Genomic DNA, 23,325 nt, shown 5'->3' with positions numbered 1-23,325 from the left:
GCCGGGACCCGCTCCGTGACGATGCAGCCGGGATGGTCAGAGACAGACCCGGGCCAGATGCCTGCACAAGATTCCAGGCGTCCAGGGATGCCCCATCCAACGAGCAGGACTTCTCAGTTGGCCGCAGGGACACTCAGTGTGGCAGCCAGCAAGAGATAAACAGCAGCACTGCTCAAGAATCCACTGGGGATTATGGGGAGAAAACAGAGCAAGGGGAAGTAAGGGGAGAAGAAAATCAGGTAGAAAACCCAGAAATAGAGAAGATGCTAGCAAGTGAGTGAGCACGCACTGTCCATGCCACATCCTCAGATGGCACCGAGCCAAGTTCCTCCATACCCCACGGCACCAACATAGCACAACGCGCCCGGGCATGGCCGCGGCACGCGAACCAAAGGTCACTACGGGATGGCTCCGCACGCTCAGGACAGCCTCAGAATGCTGTCCGCTGGGTCGTCGGCTGCAGTAGGCTCCCAGCCGGTGCCGGGCTCTCCTCTGCGTCCTGTGTGACTATCCAGAGGGAAGGCTGAGGCGCCGCGACATCCCACCAGCTCCAGGCGTGCACCGGGCGCCAGCACCATTCCCACTGCCGGGCTGACTTACAGAGGGGGCGGGCTGGGGTGGGGGAGAGCTCCTCCAGGGCTGCTGTTTGTGTTTGTGTTTAGAGGATGTTTGAGCTGATGATTCCAATGGGATCCGCAAGAATTAAGTGAAAGGCAAGATGCAGTGATCTTTGTGTGTTCCAAAACGGCCGCTTAGCAGAACTCCAGTCCAAGTTGAGGTAAGAGAAAATGATTAGGGTCCAAAGAGTGAACTACCCAGCACATTAGTGGTTAAAGTGAGAACCTGGAAAACAGTGAAAAAGCCATTTAGTCCGAATGAAGGGCAGGACAGCTCAGCCTCCTCCCTGAACCGCCGAGGGACACCGAAGACACCTCGCGCTCTCACGCCCCACCACGTGCACACGGAGACTCTCGCGGCAGGGGTCTCCGAAGGGCGGCCAGTGGACAAAGACACCCCCCGCGGTCTCACACCCCAGCATGTGCACATGGAGACTCGCGGCAGGGGTCTCCGAAATGGTGGCGCGTGGAACACCGCTTCAGGTGACGGTTCACTGCTGGCGAGCGCGCAGCCGCGAGGGAAGGAAGCCACGAGCCAGGGCCAGCCTCTGGGGCTGGGCCAACGCGGAAGCACAAGGCCGCTGCACCGCACTCAGGCGGGAGGCCCACAGTGAGTGCTTCGCCTCGGGACCAGCAACCCTGTTCAGCCTGACTCAGAATCGTGCGCGTGCTGGTAAATGCCAGAGCACTCCTTAAAGTTCAGAGCACACAGATGAATGTTTGGAAAACATCAGAAGGTTCCGAATAATCCCTGTCCTAAGACTGAGAAGAACTGCAGCTCGGAGCAAGAAATTCCCCATGTGCAGAGCACCAGAAGGTTCCGGTGAACCCAAAGCGAGGGCGGATGGTGGGGCTGGCACCATTCAGAGCACGCCCAGCCCTCCCCCGGGCACCTTGGCCGCAGCAGTGGAATGCTCCTGCTCGCGAGGGCCTGGTCTTAATGCTGCTGAGGCTCCCCGCTGCTCAGGAGAGAGCTCGGGAACTCGCCGCGCCTCCACGGAAATCCACTGTCACTCGGGAATGAGAGAGCAGAAATCTCCACTTCAGTCAGGATCAAAGGGCACCACAATTCTCAGAAGCCACCATGGGCCACGCTCACTGAAGGTCTGTGGTGAGACTCTGCTCTACAGCACTGTCACCACGGGAATCCCGCACAACACTCCACTCCGGTGCAGGGCAGTGGCCTGCAGGGGACACGTGCGCTTCTACAAGGGACATCTGATGCGCGAGCCTGAGCGGTTGCTGAGGACGTGGCCGCCAGCCGGCAAAACCCTGTCCCCGGGGGAAGCCACAGCCGGGGCCGGGCCCGGTCGCTGGCGCCCCCTGGTGGAAGCCACCACATGAGCTTCCTGCCGAGTGCGGAGGGGAGGCCGCCCCAAGCCCCGCCCCGCGGCCAGCAGGGCCTCCACGCACAGAGCCGCACACCTCCGCCACCGACAGACGTGAAACCCCCAGGAAGCGGAGCGCCTGCCGAACTCCAAGTTCTGCGTGCGGAGGGGACGCCCACACCTGCACCGAACCAACCCCTAGTACCCAGCGCACAGCACCCTGACCCGATGCATCATCGCAGGACTTCCAGGGCGCTTGGAAAACCAGGTCAGAGAGTCACCAAAGGTGGCTGAGAAAGGCCAACGTGGTTAAGAGACATCCCCAAGTCCTGAGTCAAGGGCCACCTATCCTTATTGGTATCTTGTGAAGGATTTCAATAGCCTCATATTACTTAGAAATCAAAAAAGCTTTTTCAAATTATTTTAAAATGCCAATTTAGTATCAATCCATCAAAGTAAAAGCACACGGGCAGAAAATTTCTACACAATTCATTTATGTGCAAAATTTTCATACAAATCAAAATGACATTTACCAGAAATTACTTTGGCAACAAGAGGCATGACCTGATCGCTGGCAAGGGTGGGAGGTGCCCTTCCTTCCACACAAAGACCTAAAGACAGCACCTGGTCTCGCTCCCCTCCCCGACGCTTCAGGCCAGAGACCAGCAGAAGGAGCAGGGTCAAGATGTGAAGAGTGGCCTGGGCGGGTCTGGCCCACCACAGCCTTCCGTCTGCGACCGGCCCGGCGGGGCTCCACGACACCTGTGGCGACACCTCACTCGCCGCCCCTCTGGGAAATAAGCAACACCACCCAGCCCCACTTTCTCTCGCTGCCGAAGTGCACGAGGAACCACCGCACACCAGCACAGCCAGAAGAAAACACGCTTCCCCTTATCTAGGTATAACAGGCAGGCAGGACAGCCGGGAACCAAGCCTTGACTTGGGACAAAAACCAGAATGACAAACATGCTCCAAGTACGCTTCCAGAAAGGAGACACTGGCAGCCTGACCTGGCACCTCCAGAAGCGCAGCCGGGACTGAACAAGCAAACCGAAGACAGGGGCTCCTCTTAAAAGGACACAAACTCCTCGACTTCCTCTGAGGGGCGGGGAGCAGAGGCTGCAGGAACACAGCTGCCCTCCTCAAATGCTCTCGGCACACACGCACACACACAGGAACACCCTCGCCGAGTGATTCAACAGAGTTCAGTTACGAAAGCGCAGGAAGAGATGAGAAGCACTTTCCGGTGCTATTTCGGCAGGTCCTAATACCTCATCACATATGTGGCTAACAGGGCCACATAAAACAGTGAGGAAACGTTGCTGAAATCAACTGCAAAGTACCGCATTTACCATGAGGGCAGGTCCTCTGAGAGGCCCAGGAAGGGCCAGGCTCAACCCCGGTGTCCTAGGTCTGTGGGGCTGCAGGAGACCTGACTGAGGGGTGCAGAGTGGAGCTCCCACCAAGTGCTGGGAGCGGCCAGTCACCAGTTTACCCAGATGTGCACAGCAAAGTCAAGATGACCAATTAAAACTACACTTGAATTCATTCTCAGTACTTTTTTAAAGATCAGAAGGGGCCAGGTGCAGTGGCTCAGACATCTAATCCCAACACTTTGGGAGTCGGAGGCCAGGAGTTCAAGACTAGCCAGGAGAACACAGTTAGACCCCATCTCTACCAAAAATTTTCAAATTAGCTGGGAGTGGTGGTGTGCACCTGTAGTCCCAGCTACACAGGAGGCTGAGGCAGGAGAATCACTCAAGCCCAGGAGTTGGAGGCTGCAGTGAGCCACTCACTCTAGCCTGGGTGACAGGGCAAGACTCTGTCTCTCTTAAAAAAAAAAAAAAAAAAAATCAGAGGAAGTATGTGCAGAAGACAGGACCAAGGACCACTGACCCCTGGCCCAGGGCAGCCCGGCAAGGCTGCACAATCTCTCGTGGCAAACAGACCCCCCCATGAGGGCGCCGACCTCAGAACCACAATTCAAGGCTTTTGAAAGAAAAAACTGCACTGCTGTCTTCCCTGGAAATTCAGAGAATGCTGCAAAAACAAGCTCGGCACCCCCCCGCATCGCACCAAGGATCCTGAAGGACGCTCCCGGCACCGGTCGGCAAGGGCGCCTCTCAGGGCCGCCCGCGGCATTTACCTGCATCCAGGCGCTTTCCTGGGGACTCCTCCTCCACCTCGGAGTCTCCGCATGTGCTCCGCGACCTTTTCCTTGGCTGCAGAAGAGTCTCCAACCTCGGAAGGACTACAGACAAAAAGGTTTTGGTCCCTAGCTGAGGAGAAGTTGGCTGGGTTTCAGTGTTCTTGGCAGACTTTGGGGGGCTTACACTTTTCGATTTGCAGAAGAGAACAGAAGTGCGTCTGTTTACATCGCTTGCTGGCTCCGCCACCGCGGAGGCCGCCGCCGCCGGCACATCGCCACTACTGGCGCGGGTGGGCTCTGGAGGGCGTCCGCTTACCAGTGCGCTCTGAGTGCAAGCGCTATGTGATTCATTATCAAATGTGACTCTTTTGAAAAGTTTACTCTGCTCTGGGTTGAGTTCTACTGGTTTGAGGGTTGGTGGTTCTGAATTAGTCTCCGAGTTTGAAGGAAGAGGTAATGCATCTGATGGTTCAAGTTTAGGGGGAGAGTTATCTCCTGAAAAAATTATAAATAAAGTGATTTTTGAAAACTGAAGATTATAAAATCTATTATAAAACTTACTATAAATGTGAAGCCCACCAAAATACTAATTCAGTTAAGGAAACAACGCATCGCACGTACTGTCTGCTCGGCAGTGCGGCCCCGTGGGCTCGGGCCACACTGTGTGGGCTTCCCTAACGCCAAAGGCTGTGGCCCTGGGTGCAGTGCCCAGGCACACAGTTACTCTCTGAAAAAAACTGTGAAAGATTATTTCACACGCACCAATATTAAACACATCACTCAAGTTCATAACAATTTCTGCAATCAACAATTCACTTACCTTGAGGAAGAAAAGGTATCTCACATAACTAAAGGAGCCTTAAGTGGGCATTCCCAGAGCTCTACTGGGCCACGAGGTTCGCAAATAAAAGGAAAGAAACATTAAATCTGATCTCTGCTCAAGGTCTTCCAAGTCAAAAATGCAAAAAAAGCAAACAAACAAAAAAAGAAAAAAACGGAGTGGTGACTGGCTGTGGATGACTCTCAAGAAAAGCAGGAAAAAAAGCCCCGCTCACCCCAGCACAGAAGTCTGTGCCACGTTCCCAAATACTGTGATGGGAGCTTTCAGGGAAAAAAAAAAAAAAAAAGTTTTTTAAATAAAAAGTCTTTGGAAAAAGACTAACCTCTTTGTAAAGCCTTTTTGACATTATAAAAACCAGAAGTGTGAAATGGTACAGAGCCCGCGGTCAGGGGGACGGGCTCTGTGCACTGCCCTGAGTCCAGGAGGCTGGACGGGCTCTGGCACAAGGCTGACGGGGCGAGGCGATGCCACACCAGGCCAACCACTGAGGCTTCTTCCCAAGCAGGACCGGTGCTGGCAACAGGAAGTGTGACTACTTTAATCCTTAGTATATATTGTCACTGGGTACAGCTTTCATTTCATTAAACCTGTAAACTTTTCTAAAACCGTCTGAAGTATGTATGGTTACTATTGTAATTCAAAAAGTCGTTTTGAAAATCCAAAACTACACAACAAGGCTCAGAGCAATGTTTTGAGACTGACAGAAAAAGTTCTCCCCAAGGCTGGGCCCCATGACGCCGGGCAGCAGTGCTTTTGGCTGCAAGGTGCCTCTGATTTCAAATGACACTGAGCGCCTTAGAGCGCCTCACAGCCGATTCAAATACAAGGGGGAAAGCCTCACCTCAACAAAAAGTCACCATGCCAACCGCTGGGAGCACAGCTGTCACGTGGGAACGCTGTATCCCAAGGCAGGGGCACACGCGAGGTGACAAAACTCCTTCTCCTCCTGTTCAACGTCGCCAACAGGCTTAAGGAAAAGGTGTTTGTGAGACACCTGGGAACGCTGGCCGGAGGGAACTGGGCAATGCGGAGAAACAAGGCTGCTCATGAGCATCTACGGCTCCAGTGTCCCTGGGCCTGTGCAGCAGCCGGAGGGGCTCAAGCACTGAGTCTGCAGCGTCCTGATGCAGCCAGTGTCTGGGGCACAAGGCCTGGGGCCTCACTTCACTTCCTGCCTCCTCTTCCACCTCCTGGCTCCCCTCGAGCTCTCGTCCTGATCTTGATACTCAACTGCTCACTGCAATCCCAACGGCCTCTGCAGGGCCAAAGCCAGTGGTCAACCCCAGTCTTGGCCTCTGTGAGCACAAGAGCACCAGGCCAGCAGAGATGGAGCCTGAAGGAGCCTCCTCCCAGCACCTCCAAGAGATCCCCTTACCCCTGCTTTTCCACAGCTATCTAACAGGCACTGTAAACCCCCATCTCCTGCTTCTGGCGCAACCCTCAGAACCACCACTCCTGTCTGGCAGCAGCCCTGAGATGTGCAGACATCCCTGCCTTGCAGAGGGCCCTCCCCCACCATGGGCCACACCCCCTCCTCCACACCTCCAGCTCTCGGCCCAGCAAGGACGCCCCATGTGGGACTCATAACCATCTCCACGCTGCAGGGACTTCCCCAACCCCTGGTCTATCCCAAAGTGGGCCCCCGTGGCCCTGCCTCAGCCATGCACGCCCCCCACATGCACCCCACACACCCCCGACCTCTCTGCGGCAGCTCCACATGCAGGTCGGGCTCCAGTCACCAGCACACAGGCTGAGGACGTGCTCCTGCAATACTGACCAGAGGCATGAAGGAGACCGTGGTCAGGAACAGAGGTTGCTGGCACCTGGGTGCACAGCCACCTGCCCAGCCGGGACCACACAGGCCCCTCCCCCAACCAGGACCAAAAAGGCCCCTGGACCGTTCAGTGCCTCAGTTCCTCATCCATAAAATCAGAAAAAACAGGACCTGAGCCTCCAGGCTCCACGACACAACAGGCAAGCCCAACCCATCCCTCTAGTGGAAATCTGACTGGAAGTTAACATACAAGAAGGAAAACTCCTCTCAAACCTCGCTGACTGCGGGCCACCTCAGGCCGTCACTTAACTGCCCATGAGAAAAGCTCAGAACACACTCGATACAACTCGGGCATAAGCCTCTCAGACCCCGTCCATGTATGAGTCAGGATCCTAGAATTCCAGTCCCTGGAACTTGTCACATATTCCAAATGGCAAAATGGTTATCTAATCTAAACCAGCTACTCTAAGAAACTAAAAGACCTAGTTAAGTCTGCAAGAACAATTCTGCAATATTTTGCCCACCTGGCCACCCACGATGTCAATCAAAGGCTTCTGTATCGAAGCCACAGATGCTTTGGAAAATCACAGCGTAACACAGGCAGACATTTTAGCTCACGAGCGGCAACCACACTGTCCCTCCAACAACCCTGCCTCGAGCCTCCGTCCTCTGCAATTCTGAAGGGATAAAGCTGCATACGCTGCACCTTCTACCCTGAGGAACACGCATCCTTTCTTGAGGGCCACAGTGCTCCACAGGCTCAGTGCCCGTGCACGGCAGAGGACCTCCACGCGTGCACGTGAAGGGCCCACAGCTGCCCTGGACTAAAGGGGACGCCCCAGAGCCTCTGGCAAAGGCATCACTGTGACCGGAAATCCCAACGACTCGAAATGCAAGCCCCTTTCACCAGTTCACAGTGCAGACCCTGCTCCTCCTGCCTGCACTGTCCTGCCTCACCATGTCAGCAGACACCAACCTGAGCACACGGTGGAGATGAGCCTTCTGCGAGCTGCACATCTGTCCCACAGGCTCATCAGACAGGATGGAATCCCAACTGTGGCATGGCCCCCACCCAGCTGACACGCAGCCCCGGGGAAGTCAGCCCTGGCAGGGCCAGCTCACAGCAACGGCCTGAACCTCTGCACTCGGCAGACTGAGTCATGGCTACAGCAGAGCCTGCGGGAGGGCAGGTGCAAGAGAACTGACCGGGACCAACGGCGCAGCCCAGGAGGTGTCTCCTTCCTTCAGATACTAGAGTCTCAGGGGTCTGGCACCCAACGGCTACAGCTTGTTCAAGCTACTTCAAATGGAAGCAATATAAGTATGACATAGGTACTGTTAAATGACAATTTAAGTGAGACTGTATACTTGCCATTGAGGAATTACTATCTTTTCAGGTGTGAAAATATTGTGGTTGTATTTAAGAAAAATGATGGGCCGGGCGCGGTGGCTCAAGCCTGTAATCCCAGCACTTTGGGAGGCCGAGACGGGCGGATCACGAGGTCAGGAGATCGAGACCATCCTGGCTAACACAGTGAAACCCCGTCTCTACTAAAAAATACAAAAAACTAGCCGGGCGAGGTGGCAGGCGCCTGTAGTCCCAGCTACTCGGGAGGCTGAGGCAGGAGAATGGCGTAAACCCGGGAGGCGGAGCTTGCAGTGAGCTGAGATCCGGCCACTGCACTCCAGCCTGGGCGACAGAGCGAGACTCCGTCTCAAAAAAAAAAAAAAAAAAAAAAAGAAAAATGATGGAGAGGCTTTACTGATGAGAACGTTCCTGCTGGATTTTTAAATGTCTGATTCTTGGTTTTCGTCCTATTATAAGTATCATAAGTTCACATTTCTATACCAACTAACAAGCTTGCTTGTGGCTGTCTTCCCTAACACTGTGTGACGTCCCCATTCCAGTCTGGCGCTCGCCTCTCCAGAGCCCCCGTCTTCTCTAAGAGGCAGGACGACTCTGCCCGCCCCACCTCTCCAGAGACCCCCATCTTCTCTGAGGAGCAGGACCCCGCCCACCTCACCTTGGAGTGGACCTTCAGGCCGCTTGCTTCTCCACCCACTTTCCTGTCAGCTCACAGGAAATGCCCTTTTCATCCATGGAGTCACCGTGAACATCGGGTGTAACAGGTGATTCAAGGCCACCTGTGTCTCAGTCACACTGTATGTGTTTTCTTTAGAATGACCCCAGAAAAAAACTACATAAAAATAAAATGACTCCAGAGCTACAAAGCAACAAAAACGGTCTCCAAGGGCTCCTGCTAAGCGTTGGGGGGTATGAGGAGCCACGCACACCACAGGGGAGGGCCAAGCGGCTCCAACTGTACAAGGTCCTCAGCCCTGCGACCCAATAACCGTGCAGGGTCCTCAGTCCTGCGACCCAATGGCGATGGAGGAAGCCACTGATTAAAAAAAACTAAAAAGGTAACTTACTGCTCTACAGTGAAAATGCTACAACTGTGTGGGAAGAGAAGCACTGGAAGCTATTTTGAGACTGGTGAGTGGACCTGCTGGCAACCTCCTCACAACTCAGTCCTCAGGACACAGAAGACAAGGACGGAAGGGCAGTCCACCTAGCGGGAGGCCCGCACAGCCTCAGTGAGCTGCATGAAAGCAAAGGCTGCGGGACCAGGCACCAACCTGGACTCCTGGGTACAACGGGGCAGCCCAGGGCCCAGACAGCTGTGGCCGCCAGAGGGTCCTCTAGGCAAACGTTCCCCAGAAAAACCATGAGGCCCCCAAAGCAGACGAGGGATCAGGTGCTAACAGTAACAGCCTTTGAGAGAACAGAAAAGCAAGCGCTCACCTTGAAACAGAAAAGTCTTTATTCTATGGACCTAACGTAATTGACACCAGCCCCAAAAGAGACATTCTAGAGTCTGGGTGCTATACTATGGTGAACTAAACAGAAGAATCCCAAAACAGAAAAACAGGCACAGAATGAGGAAAAGGATGCGTAAGAAATTCTCAGCTGCATGCACAGGAGTAAAGTTTCTAAGAGAAAGAAAAGCTTAATGGCTCTCATTCAAGTTGCCCAATGCAAACAGGATAAAAGGGGCGAAGCTCTGCAGACAGGAGCCACACGAAGTTCGGGGGATGAAAAGGGCCCTGAGACCGTGAAGACCCGCTGACCTGTGTGGCATCATGAAGACACAGCGTCACTCAGAGCACAGACGTCCATAAGAGATGAACGTCTTTGTTTCAAAAGAAAATTGTACAACAATTCTGTCTTATTTCAATTGTTTGCTGTTCTGACTTTGATGTGCAGGGGAAGGGCAACAAGGCCACGAACCAGCTGCTGATGCTGTGGCGAGAGGGTCTGACCCTACTGTCTGCTTCGTGTAACCGGAGCGTGTCAAGGTCAAGGTCAACTCCAGAGACACCGGGCAAAACACAGCGGCAATGACTTTCCACCAGTGTCTCCAAATCCAATTTAGTTTTAAAATTCCCCTTTCACCAAGTATGGGACACACCGGCTCTACCTCCTCACCCTGCCAACCCAGATGGACACAAACCATCACTCGTCAACTCCCTCCTCACCATCCCAAGCCTACATCTGCCCTGGGTTTTGCTAGTTCTCCTTCTGGAGAGATGGATTTCTTCCATTTATTTCTTAGTCATTAAAGCATCTTTGCTGCCGGGACCTTTCCCCAGACATTCTTTGACAACGATCACGGCAGGCTGCTACCTACCGACCGCTGCAGAGGAGCTGGTCAGGGACCCTCCAGGCAGACGAGGCCTCTGCGGTACCGTCCCTCCCTTCACAGCATCAGGGAGGAGCCTTTAAGTGATAATAATCTAAAACGGCCCTTTGAAAATGCCACATTTGATGGCCTAGTGTATTATTAAATGGCTTCCCGTCAATTTACAAAACACAACAAAAACATTTCTCACTCTTATCATTCAAGCTACCTTTACTCTTCAACATAGATCTAAACCATTCTTTTCAAATAGTTTTTCAGGCCCAGGTTAAGAGAAAAATTTTATTCTGTGCCTTAAATTTTATCAACTAATTACGTGAAAAAACACAGACAGCACAAATCATAAAGTCTCTTTCGAAGGAAACCACCACCCAGTGGGAAAATCAAGTGTTCCGGGCTTTGTGAATTTTATGGAACTGGCGCTAACCCGAGCCTCCATGCACACCAACGCTGCTGCCCGTGTCTGGGTCTGTGCCTGTGCCTGAGCCCTGACGGCAAGAAAGAGGGGCAGCCCTCACCATGGCTTACCTTCCTCGCCCGCCTCCAGCCCCAGCGGAGCTCCGTCCTCATCACAGCCTTCCGAGCCTGGCCCCACGGGCGGGGGCTGGCTGTGCTGCTGGCTCAGCTTGTTTCGGAGAAGGGCAATTTCCTTTTTGAGCAGCTTTGCCCGCTTGCTCCGGGAGCCACTGGACTTCATAGCGCAGGTGAGGTCGAGCATGTCCAGCAACTCTCTCAGCTGCTCCTCCAGGCCCAGGTGGGCTCTGTTGGCGGGGTCCAGCAACCTGTCCACTGAACCAAAGGACACACGCTGTCAGTCATCAGGTCCCACGCACCTTCTGGGAACACATCACCGGTCCCATCTTTCAAATCACCTTCGGCCAAGGCCCTGAGAATGGCTGTTAGCAACGAGGCCCAGGCCCTGCTCACCAGAGGCCCCAAGCGGCCCCTCCCCTGCGCTCTGAATCCACCATGGGGCTGCTGCTACAGGAACACCCTGGGATGCTCCTGATGGAGAATTTCTACTCCCATGACAGTCACCGCAGAAGGGGCAGCGTTCAGGTAACATCGCAACCTCTCCTGGACCAGGACCCTCTGAGGCTCCCTGTGCAGAGAGCCCGGCTGGCTGGGTGAGGGCACAGCACACAGACCCCAGAGAGAGCCCGGCTGGCTGGGTGAGGGCACAGCACGCAGACCCCAGAGAGAGGCGCACGCTCCACCAACCCAGCACAACTCAGATGGACCTGCACTGGCTCTGCAAACAGAGGTGACGACTGGCAAATGTGTTAAGTTAGGGCCACGGCATGTCCTGAGCGGTGTCTCAGCTGAAGGATTCAGATGCTGATCACTATGTGGCTTTATTAAACGGGCTGTAAAATTCACAGATCATTCTGAATTTCAGGCGTATTTACTACAAAGTCCCTAAAAACTTCACTTTCAAAAACACCAAAATGTATAAAGCACAAATTACCTTAAGTAAGAGGTGGCCAAGAAAAGAAAGTGCTCCCCAGAGCTGTCTGAAGATAAAAGCAGAGCGAGGAGAGAGGACAGAAAACAAAGTAAGGCTGCCCAGAACACGTGGATTCTCTTCATCTAAACACAGGTGTTTACTGAAAGCATCTGTCTTTTTGACTGAATGAGTAAAGCAGTAGCACAAACAAAATGCTTAAATCATTACTCCTTCAAGACTTGTATCCATAACATCACTTTGAACAGATGTCATAGATAATACTCAAAAATGTTCATACAAAAAAACACATCCTTTGAAACCCCAAGAAGAAAGCCTCGAAACCTCCGTTTCTTTTAAAACAAGAGACCCACGGCCTCCAGGTCTGTGGCTCGGGCTCCAGGCAGTGGGAGGTGTCGGCTGTGCTGAGAAGGGCACACCGTGGCCACTGGCTCACCTGTGCACTCTGAAATACTGAGAAAGAAGGAAACTAGGACTTCTCATCCTTCATTTTCTCCTTAGCAAAAAAAACCCGAGTGTAGAAATTCACTTAACAACTTGCATGACCATGATCTGAAAGACACTGACACTCAGAGACCTCCACACCGCTCCATTCAAGGGAGGTGGCGTGGTGCTGGGAGCACGATGTGGGGGAGCACAGGAGCAGGGCCCTAGGGGCAAAGGACGCTCCAGGCTGCTCAGAAGACAGGGAGTCCAAGAGTGATGCGTCTTCCTGCTTTTAAGGGCAGGCAACCAGCATGCATCCTGAATGGCCGGCACCGGGCACCAGGTGGGCGTCTGACAGCTGATGGCAGGCCAGGCATCCAAGCTAGAGTGTGAAGGCTGTGGGGGGCAGGGGGAAGCTTTCCCATGGTCACCAGAGGCTAGAGAAGGGCCTTCCAGGACAAGCATGAGCCCTGGGCTCACTCTGAGGCGGCTCAGCCCCAGCTCCTCTCAGATCCTGAAGGGAACGTTTCGGAAAACGATAGCTGGTCTGATCAGCCTGGAGAGTGCAGCTTCAGGGAGGGGTTAAAGCTCCACCAGGGTTCACCAAGAGTCAGCAGCATTGTTTGGAGCTTGTGTTTATTTTCTAAATTTCTCCAAGAAAAACGTGTTACTCTTAAAATCAGAGACAAAGCATAAAAATATAATCCCATTCTGTTTTTTCTTCAAGACGGAGTCTCGCTCTGTCACCCAGGCTGGAGTGCAATGGCACAATCTAGGCTCACTGAAAGTTCCACCTCCTAGGTTCACACCATTCTCCCGCCTTAGCCTCCTGAGTGGCTGGGACTATAGGCGCCCGCCACGCCGCCTGGCTAATTTTGTTTTTGTATTTTTAGTAGAGACGGGGTTTCGCCGTGTTAGCCAGGATGGTCTCAATCTCCTGACTTCATGATCCACCCGCCTCAGTCTCCTTTTCTTTTTTTTTTTTTTTTGGAGACAGGGTCTCACTCCATCACCCAGGCTGGAGTGCAATGGCACAATCTCCGCTCACTGCAGCCTCCGCCTTCCACGTTCAAGTGATTCTCCTGCCTCAGCCTCCGAAGTAGCTGGGATTACAGGCACGCGCCACCACGCCCGGCTAATTTTTTGTATTGGTAGTGGAAATGGGGTTTCTCCATGTTGGCCAGGCTAGTCTCGATCTCCCAACCTCAAGTGAATCCACCTGTCGGCCTCCCAAAGTGCTGGGATTACAGGCATGAGCCACAGAGCCTGGCCCTATTCCCATGCTTTAAAAGAGTACAGCCCATCCTCCAACGCTCACAGGTGTCAAGTGCTGCGGGACCCCACGGGAAGCAGGGAGCCAGCACTGTTGCCATGAGGGGAACGGACAGTGAAACAACGATGGCCCAGCTTGGCTGAACCCCACGATGGCAGGAACATGGAGGAGAGAAAGAGGGCCAGGCCTCATCCCAGAAGCAGCAACCTGGCACGGGTCAGTGATTCATCAGGAGAAAGGGTAGGCCAAGAAATCAGGGATATGGGACCTTTTGATAAATGAGCCAAACACACCATGATTTCTGCTCAGTTTGTGGCTCAGAGCTGGAGCTGAGGTGCAGGAGCTCTAGGTGCTCTGACAACCCAAGTGGGCAGGACACACCCTTCGGCAGACAATCCCGGAGGTGCAATCAACAAGCAGGGTGCAGGGGACACCCGTGGTTTCCGAGGACCGGTCTAGAGAAGGGTGCAGGTGACTGCACACGGCTGCAGCACGTGCCTGGGCAACCGAGAAGCGCAGGCCCTGGCTGGAGGTCCAGGTGGGCCGTGAACATGCTCCTAGAGCCCTTTCTACAACATGCGCAAACCACGAAGTTAAAGGGCCGGAGGCAAAGCCAGAGTTCCTCCGGCTTCACGCCACCCTCGGAAGTTATCCACTCCTAGAGGCCCACTCTGGATGCAAACCCCCAACTAAGCTGCTTTCTGGGTCTGCATCATCGAGACCGGCCACCCCGTAGGGAGCCACAGCCACATGGGTCCTCCTGGCGGGCACCCAAAACACAGCCAGTCTGAAGTGACAGGTGCTGAGTGTAAAATACACATCAGATGGCAAAGAAAGCTTATATATCCTCAGTAACGTTTACACTGATCCCATGTTGAAATCAACTCTTCCATATACTGAGTAAAATAAGATACATTATTCAAATAAATTCCACCTGCTTTTTTTCCATTTTCCAGTGAGGCTACTAGAAAATGTAAATGATGTATGCGGTTGCGTGCAAGTCCTCCCGGACCGTGCTGATATGGAGCTGGCAACACAGAGCAGGACAGAGTCTGCTAGAAAGAGCGTCTTCCAGCTCCTCCGGACACAGCGCCAGTTCTTACCGTCTTCCCAGGAGAAAGGCCGCCGCGGCGCCGCAGCAGGCCGCTCAGCCAGGTGCATCCCCGAGGCCTCCTCCAAGCCGATGCTGTCCACCTCGCGCCGGGCCTGCCTCAGAACAACACCTCCCTGATCACGCAGCCTCACCGCGGCTCTATAGAACACGGTGTCCCTGGCATTGTACTTCATGCAGTTATCTATAATGAGATCAAAATCCTCCTCAAACTCATGGAGGTTTTTATACCCTTGAGCTTCTAACCGTTTCCTCATCGTGGCAAAGTCCATGGGCTGTTTAATGTGATCCAAATAATCTGGTACCTAATTTTAGGAAGGAAAAAGAATCATTTACAAACTAAAACAGGATATTAGTTTACTCTGTATTTATTATTCCATAGAACCCACAAGCCCATCCTATCTGAGAGCCACGCACACACACACACGGTACAGACACAAGACCCAAGTACTGCAGGGCCCTTCCCGACCCCAGCTCCTTCAGCTAAAGCGCACTGGAGGGTGCCGGGTGCATGCCGCCACAGCTCAGGGTACTGCCTGCACAGGGCCTCTCACCCACTGCACTTTCAATATTTGACAGTGAAATGCATCACTTTTATCATTTAAGAACAAATATGTTAAATAAAAACGAGAATTAAGAACACAAGGGACGTACTCTAGCCAGTCACACGTTTCCCAGTCAAACGGCAGCACAAATCCACAGTCACACGTGCGGCAGGACAGACGAGCGCCGCAAACACCCACCTCCTTCAGACTCACGGGCTGCGCAAATATCCTGGCGGGGTCCTTGTCCTGCAGCTGGTCCAGCACTGAACGCAGCAGCACCGTCAGCGGGGTCAGCCGCAGCTCCATGGCAACCTGCTCCACCTTCACCTGGGGGGGCCCAGCAGAGCCTCAGCTTTAGGGAGCCCCACACGCACCCCACAGCCACACGTACCCCACACGCACCCCTACAGGCTCCTGGGCTTCTGTCAAGGCAGGGGTCAGTGCAGCCTCCACTTAGGGCCCTGCGACCCATGGCAGCCAGGCACCCGGCCTGGGCTGAGCAAGGCACTGCCGTGGGCCAGGACCCACAGGGTGCAGCCCACCCTCTGCAGGAGCTGCCAGCATCCCACCCACACCCCATGGCCAGAAGTGCACTCCATGCGGGACAGACCCACCCACACCCCATGGCCAGAAGTGCACTCCATGCGGGACAGACCCACCCACACCCCATGGCCAGAAGTGCACTCCATGCGGGACAGACCCACCCACACCCCATGGCCAGTGGTGCACTCCATGTGGGACGGACCCACCCACACCCCATGGCCAGAGGTGCACTCCATGTGGGACAGACCCACCCACACCCCATGGCCAGAGGTGCACTCCATGCGGGACAGACCCACCCACACCCCATGGCCAGTGGTGCACTCCATGTGGGACGGACCCACCCACACCCCATGGCCAGTGGTGCACTCCATGCGGGACAGACCCACCCACACCCCATGGCCAGTGGTGCACTCCATGCAGGAGGGTCCTACCCACACCCCATGGCCAGTGGTGCACTCCGTGCGGGACGGACCCACCCACACCCCATGGCCAGTGGTGCACTCCATGCGGGACAGACCCACCCACACCCCATGGCCAGTGGTGCACTCCATGACCCACCCACACCCCATGGCCAGTGGTGCACTCCATGTGGGACGGACCCACCCACACCCATGGCCAGTGGTGCACTCCATGCGGGATGGGCCCAGCCCCACCTGCTCACGCTTGAGCTTCTCCCGCTTGCGCAGCAGCTCGATCAGCAGGCGGGCGCGCTCCAGGTCGTGCCGCAGCCGCTGCCAGTACTTCAGCTTCTCTTTGGCAGCCTTCATCTCCTCATCGTTTTCTCTCTGAGAACAGCGAACACTTCCATCAGTCAAACCCAGAGGCTCCTCCTGCAAAAGGCCTCAGATACTGCGTAGGTAAGACCCCAGGAGGTGTCCACGGCAGGGGTCCTGCAGGCCCATCCTGGGGAGGACAACAGACCCACCCTCACTAGAGAGCCCCGGACAGCACCGGGACAGAGGGGACAGAGGAGATGGAGGGGATGGAGGAGACAGAGGGGACCACCAGGCCAAGGTGAGCAGGGCGGTGGCTCCGGGGCACAGATGCCACCCTCCAGAGAGAACAGAGGTCTCCACAAGCTGGCGGGGAGCGGCCTTCACAGAACCAGAAAGGCCCACAGAGGTGGGACCAGGACAGAATGGGGGGCCCACGAGGACCCACCTCAAGGACAGCTGGGAATGGAGGGAGCAGCTTTGAAAAGAAACCAGGTGCATAGAAAACAACATGCTGGGCCCATCCTGGCTTGGACGGAGCGTGACGGGGGCCTGGCACACAGCCGACCTGCCGTCCTGCCCTGCACAGCGCCTCCATCCCGACGCACATTTCCCCGCAGCCAGGGTCTCGTCTCCATCGACAGCACCTGCTCCCTTCTCAGTGGGCAGAAGGGTATGCCAGACAGCACAGGCCGCCAGCCTCACCCCAGCCCACATCCACACCAGGATGATCAGAAGAAAATCAGAGCCCTGCAAAGGCCACGACACAGACGGTCGCAGGAGAGGAGGCCACCTGGGTCTGCCCTCAGCCCCGTCCTCACCATGTCCCCCAGGCCTGGCCATATGAGGCCTGCTCATCACAGTGCCAGGGGCACCCTGACCCTACCTCAAAGGGGAGAGGAAGTCACCGAGTGAGTGGGCCTGAGCGGGCCCCCGATGCCTGTCATCCTCCACAGCTGCAGGACACGCACGCCCTGCCAGCCTCAGGCCAGCTGTGGCCATCGGTTTCTGGCACATGCTCCACAGCTCTGAGACCCTCCTCTCCCCCCGTGCCTCTGTCCCCAGATTCCCACCCGCCCACCTCAGGGTGCCGTCACAGCTTTTTGAAGGACTGACGGTGTGAAGGCAAAGACTGCTGGACTACAAGATGCAAGGACCCCGGACTCCAAACTGCTCAGAAAAGGAGGCTCAAGGAGGGAGACCGAGTCCCGCACCCCCAAATCCCCTGAGGCCAGGCCTCTCCAGGGCGAGGCGGGGCACTGAGGTGCCAGTGTCCCCTGCAGTGAGGATCTCTGGGTTTTCCTCAATGCTGCTGAACACCCTCAGGCAGGAAATCGGGGCTAACAGTAACAAGGTCCACATCAACTCAAGCAAAGACAGGAAAACATGGGCTCCAAACACCAAGCTCCCCAGAGCATCTGAATACTGCCTGTCCCCCAGCTTGCAATCGACACTTCTGAAAACCGTGGCCAAAAGGACGTTTGGCATGGGAATCTGTTACGAAGCGGAAGAAATCTCATCACTGAAAGTCCTTTATCACACGCTGGCTGCTGAACAAACTTACTAGTCTGCTCCCCAACCTGGTTTAACAGAGAAACGCCACTGGCAGCGGCAAGGGCCCCATCAACGGCACCTGGGCCCTGAGGCCGACCGGCCTCCCGGCTTCGCCATGCAAGGTCCCATGACACACACAGCCTCATCCACTCAGAAGGACCAAGGTTCCTTACTCAGCTCTGAAGTGGCTGATATTTCCCATGTAAAAATCAACACTGGGAGGCTCCACAAGAAAGGACAGAAGTGAAGGAGAAGCACTCAGGTGTCCCCACTGCCGGGAAGAAGCACTGAGAGCCTCCGCGTCCATTCCAGACACACGGGGGAGACGCAGGGCTGGGGAATGGTCAGGTTAAAATCGCCTCTGCTGGGAGGCACAGACCAGCTCCTGGAGTGAGGCCCAGTGTCACAGAGTGGCCGGTCTCAGCCTCACCGGCCCCAGGCCTCCTGGCAACAGCACCCGCTCCTGCCACTGGCCCCAATGCCGCCACCCGCTCCTGCCACTGGGACGGGCAGAGGCCACACCCGCAGCACAGCAAGGACAAGGTGGGCAGCAGCGCCCAGCATGCCCCAGAACAGACACTGGGAAAGCTGGAGGATGTGCTCCAGGACAGGAAGGATGGGCCACGGGAGCAGGAGACACAGTGCGACGCCACCAGCATACGCACAAATTGCTGCTCACCCTAAAGCTAAGCCACCGCCCTCGTTCTCCCTGCGGCCTTCAACAGCCACACACGCCAGAACAAACACCAGGGTCCTGCACGCAGCCAGCACAGACCCGCCATTGCCGCAGCATCCTCAGCGCCTGCGGGCCTCTCAGAGACCCCATCCAGCTCGTCCACCTGCCCACCCCAGGGTCCTCTCCCAGGGTCAGGCTGGGGCAGGAACACAGAGACACAGAAGAATCAAATGCATCAGGTACTTCCAAAGCTTCGAAACCATGAAACCGCACCACGCCATGGCTGTCCCTGGCCAGAAGGTAGAAAGAAGCACAGTCTCTCCCAACAGCCCATCCACACAGAGGCAGGTTTCCAGGCTCTCCATGCCAACTGCTGTGCTGTGGCTCAAGTCTGGGCAGCTCCTTCTGCCCCAGGTGTCTTCACAAAGCCGCCCCCTCTGCTGGAAGAGCTGCTCCGGCCGCACCGTGGGGATGCTCCCTCCTTACAAACGTATTCTGCACACAACAGGACGTGAGGCCTAACAGGCAGTGGTGAAGCAGAGGGGGCCCAGCTGGCAGGTTCCAGCTGGTCACCTCTTCTTTGCAACCCTCCCCCTGCCCTTGCCTGGCTCTACCACACCCCAGGCCACCCCCAGCCGCCTGGGTCCCCGTGGCCCCTGCCCACTGGCCCACGTGTCCTGCTACAGCAGGGATCCTGGCCCTCGTGTCCCAGGTCCTGAGAGTAGAAATGAAGAGTCCCACCGCTGGACGTCCCCTGTCTGGCCACATCCACGCCCACTTCCCATGGAATCCGCCCTTCACAGCTCCTCTGAGGCTTATCTGGAGTCCTGTCCAGCCCCAAGATGAGACCCAAGATGTGAATCCTCAGCTTCCTCCCAGCCAAGCCTCTCTTCCATCCCTCAACATTGCGGGGCCAAGACCGATGCCTCCAGTCTCCAGAGCTTCCTGCCGCTTAGCCACTTCCTGACTCTGCCTCTTCAGAGCACCCCCAAACCGCGCTCTCCTTCTGGGAGCCCTGGAGGCTACGAGGTGAGGACGAGGAGAGATGGAAAGCAAAGTCACATCACGGAACGGAAGATGCAGTTAACTCATTCAACAGCCAAAAAACATTCACTGAAGCCTCAACTCTGTGGCCATGTGAGGATCCCACTTGGAGAGGGACTGGCTCACAGACTGTCCGGGGAGCCCCAAGTTCCCTGGACAGACACACAGGGGGGCAACCCAGGTAGACGGCACAGGAGGCCCAGAACACTCCACAACCAGGACACACCAAGGCCATCAGAAGACCCTGGACCCCACCACCAAATCAGACCCACAAATCACCAGCTGCCAGACCAGAGCACCAGACTCTGAATTCCCTAGAGCACGAGGCAGCCACAGCAGGTGACTGAACAGGGCTCACGCTGCGGGGACAGAGTCTGCGAGGCAGAGACAGCACCAGCCACCGCACAGGAACCCAACTGTGAACCCTGCAGACTCAAGCTTCCCCTGAGCAAGTCGCCACCTCACAGCAAAGCAGGATGGTTCTGCTTCATGCCCAGGATGGCAGTGAAAAGCACCATGAGGAAATTCCAAGAGGTGCTCAGGCCACGCAACACTGGCCGCAGACAGCTCTTCCAAAAAACCAGCGGCTCCTCACTAGGCAGCGTGGGCAGAGGGTGCTGGCCGCAGGTCCTGGGCCATGTGCAGAGCCATTTGTGTTTTCAATTTACTTTTGTGCATCTCACAAAAGCTACTTCACTCTGTAAACCCATTTTTTCAGAACTGTTTCACAATATCAGATGAGTCTATAAACTCAAACCTACTACCAAAATGTAAGAGTTTGAGTTGGTTCTTTTAAAAAGGAAAAGTCCTGCTCCTTCCCTTCCACTCTCTCAGCTCTCTCAAGCCCTCCCCACCCTATCACAGTCCATGCTAAACCAGCCTTCAGAGCAAGGCCCTCGAAATAAACCACTCCTCACACATTTCCAAAACCCACACTCCAGGCCCAGCACACAGACCCCCACCCACTGGCCCGGGTGCTCACTGGGTCCCACTCCTGCTGTCCTCAGCCTGGACACTCATGCAGCCACAGCGTAACACATCCCTGAGCATCCCCAGCCCCCAGAAGTGGTCACTGTCCATCAGCATTTGTGCGGGTAGGGCGGGGCGGGGCGGGGCAGGGGAGCACAACTCACAACCGAAGAAACACCCCCCAGTGACAGGCATGGATGAGAATCACCCCCAAAGTCGCAGATCCAGGGCCCAGGGCACACCTAACTCCTCCTACAGGTCCGGGGCTGGACAAGACCGAGGCTTCCCAATGGGGAGCCTGGACCCAGGGGGCAGCACCACGTCCAGCCTGAACCAGGTGCCCTCTCCCTGGAGGGTGGGGGCCGTGAGCCACATACCTGCTGTGAGCTTCGCTGAGACTGCAGGCTGGACTGGAGCCGCCGCAGCAGGGGGGCACCATTCCTGGACAGCCGCTTGAGCAGCCAGTAGCTGTGGGCTCGCTCCACAAACTGCTTCTTCCGCTGAATGGCCACCTGATTCGCAATCCTATTTAACCTAAAACATAAACACTCAGTTCATCTTTGAAGCAGTACATTAAGATGTTTCGTCACATAAACTAGAAATGACAGTGTTACTGCTAATAAAACCATGTGTTCATGCTTTTTCTCCCTAAACCATGACACGTGTAATTTCTACTATCCCTAGTGCTGCTAAAATTCACAATCTCCAACCACTTGAAGATTTCATCTACTTTTTAGGTTGGGTGCAGTGGCTCCTACCTGTAATCCCAGCACTTTGGGAAGCCGAGGCGGGCAGATCACTTGAGGCCAGGAGTTTGAGATCAGCCTGGCCAACATGGTGAAACCCTGTCTCTACCAAAAATACAAAAATATTAGCGGAATGTGGTGGTGCATGCCTGTAGTCCCAGCTACTTGGGAGGCTGAGGCAGGAGAATCCGTTAAACCTGGAAGGTGGAGGTTGCAGTGAGCCGAAATCGCATGACTGCACTCTCAGCCTGGGCGACAGAGCGAGACTCTGACTCAAAAAAAAAAAAAAAAAAAGATTTCATCCACTTCTCATTCACTACAACATTTATCAGATTGAACATCCAAAGAAAACATGCTGAGCAAAGCCTTCGACAGTTTTCATTCTTCCTGTATGACCCCATCTGCACACAAGCTGACTTCAACCACATCTGCGTCAGCGGGTTCAAAACCCTAGACCCCGTCCACTTGGACACCATGGGAGAGGTGGGTGCTGGTCCCCACATCACCTCCAAGAGGAGAGAGAGCTCCAGGTATGAGCCACTGACAGGTGCTGTTTCACTGTGCTCACTAAAATGACCTCGGCCATCTTCAAGTCTCCCAGGAAATGCAAAGTGCTGCCCCTGGGGACACACGGAGCCACCAAGACCCTCAGCGCCTCTCATCCACCGAGGGAACACCCAACACTGCCTCTTCCGGCAGGACCTGGCTCAAGTGTGGAGCCTGCAGGAGAACACCCACCAGACCCAGAACTGACCGTGAGGTGCCTCCTCACAGGTGACCTGCCGGGGGAACTTTGCCAGAGTGACCCATCACCAAGAGCTCCCGTGCAGGTGTGGAACCCCTTTAGGCTAAAACAATCCTGCCCACCACTCCGAGGGCAGTCTGCATGCTCAGGACACCAAACGCCTGCCCACAAAGCACACCCCTCCAAGGACAGCCAACGGAAGGAAGCCAGAGGCGGGGGAGGGAGTCGGCAGGTGCACTGGGACGCGGGCTCCGATCACAGCCCCACATGGCTCCTCCTCTGCAGACTGGGCTGCACTGGGCTGGACCTGGTCATCTCATGGGCTGTTGTTTTGGGAGCAGTTTGTTTTTACCACTTTGGACTGAGGCAAACCATGTGCAGGAAATAGCACCACCTTTAACTCTTCCGGTTCAGTGAGTCTTTTTTGTTTGTTTGTTTGTTTGTTTGTAGACGGAGTCTCACTCTGTTGCCCAGGCTGGAGTACCTCCGCCTCCAGGGTTCCAGCGATTCTTCTGCCTCAGCCTCCCAAGTAGCTGGGACTACATGTGCCCGCCACCAGGCCCAGCTAATTTTTGTATTTTTAGCAGAGACAGGGTTTCACCATGTTGGCCAGGCTGGTCTCAAAACTCCTGACCTCAGGTGATCCGCCTGCCTCAGCCTCCCAAAGTGCTGGAGTGGCAGGCGTGAGCCACTTACTGGCCGCAGTGAGTCTCAACAGGAATGCAAATGTTTCCACACACGTATACCCTCAGGGTATTTTAATGACCAAATGAGGCAATATAGATAGAAGTATTTTTTAACAATTTGAAGATCCAAAGAAATGCTACTTGACAATATGCTCATAAAGAAAGCATCCAGAGGCCAGGCACAGTAGCTCATGCCTGTAATCCCATCACCTTGCGAGGCCGAGGCGGGCGGATCACGAGGTCAGGTGGTCAAGACCATCCTGGCTAACATGGTGAAACCCCGTCTCTACTAAATATACAAAAAATTAGCCAGGCGTGGTGACACGCACCTGTAGTCCCAGCTACTTGGGAGACTGAGGCAGGAGAATCACTTGAACCTGGGTGGCAAAGGTTGCAGTGAGCCGAGATCATGCCACTGC

General features: G+C 55.1%; 1 protein-coding gene across 1 annotated transcript in view; it reads right to left on the bottom strand.

Annotated features, from left to right (window-relative positions):
• BRD1 (bromodomain containing 1) overlaps window positions 1-23,325 on the bottom strand; it is a 49,542-nt gene that overhangs the window by 8,921 nt on the left and 17,296 nt on the right. The window contains exons 3-8 of the mRNA XM_011985593.1: window positions 21,107-21,263; window positions 16,427-16,558; window positions 15,429-15,557; window positions 14,678-14,990; window positions 10,939-11,199; window positions 4,092-4,196 (exon numbers count right to left, since the gene is read on the bottom strand). Coding sequence (XP_011840983.1) covers window positions 4,092-4,196; window positions 10,939-11,199; window positions 14,678-14,990; window positions 15,429-15,557; window positions 16,427-16,558; window positions 21,107-21,263 — 1,097 coding nt within the window. The remainder of the gene's footprint in view (window positions 1-4,091; window positions 4,197-10,938; window positions 11,200-14,677; window positions 14,991-15,428; window positions 15,558-16,426; window positions 16,559-21,106; window positions 21,264-23,325) is intronic.

The sequence above is a fragment of the Mandrillus leucophaeus genome, unplaced genomic scaffold, assembly GCF_000951045.1.
Source record: "Mandrillus leucophaeus isolate KB7577 unplaced genomic scaffold, Mleu.le_1.0 Scaffold288, whole genome shotgun sequence".
NCBI lineage: Eukaryota > Metazoa > Chordata > Mammalia > Primates > Cercopithecidae > Mandrillus > Mandrillus leucophaeus.
The sequence above is the reverse complement of the archived record's forward strand: the minus strand, read 5'-3'. Positions and strand labels throughout refer to the sequence as shown.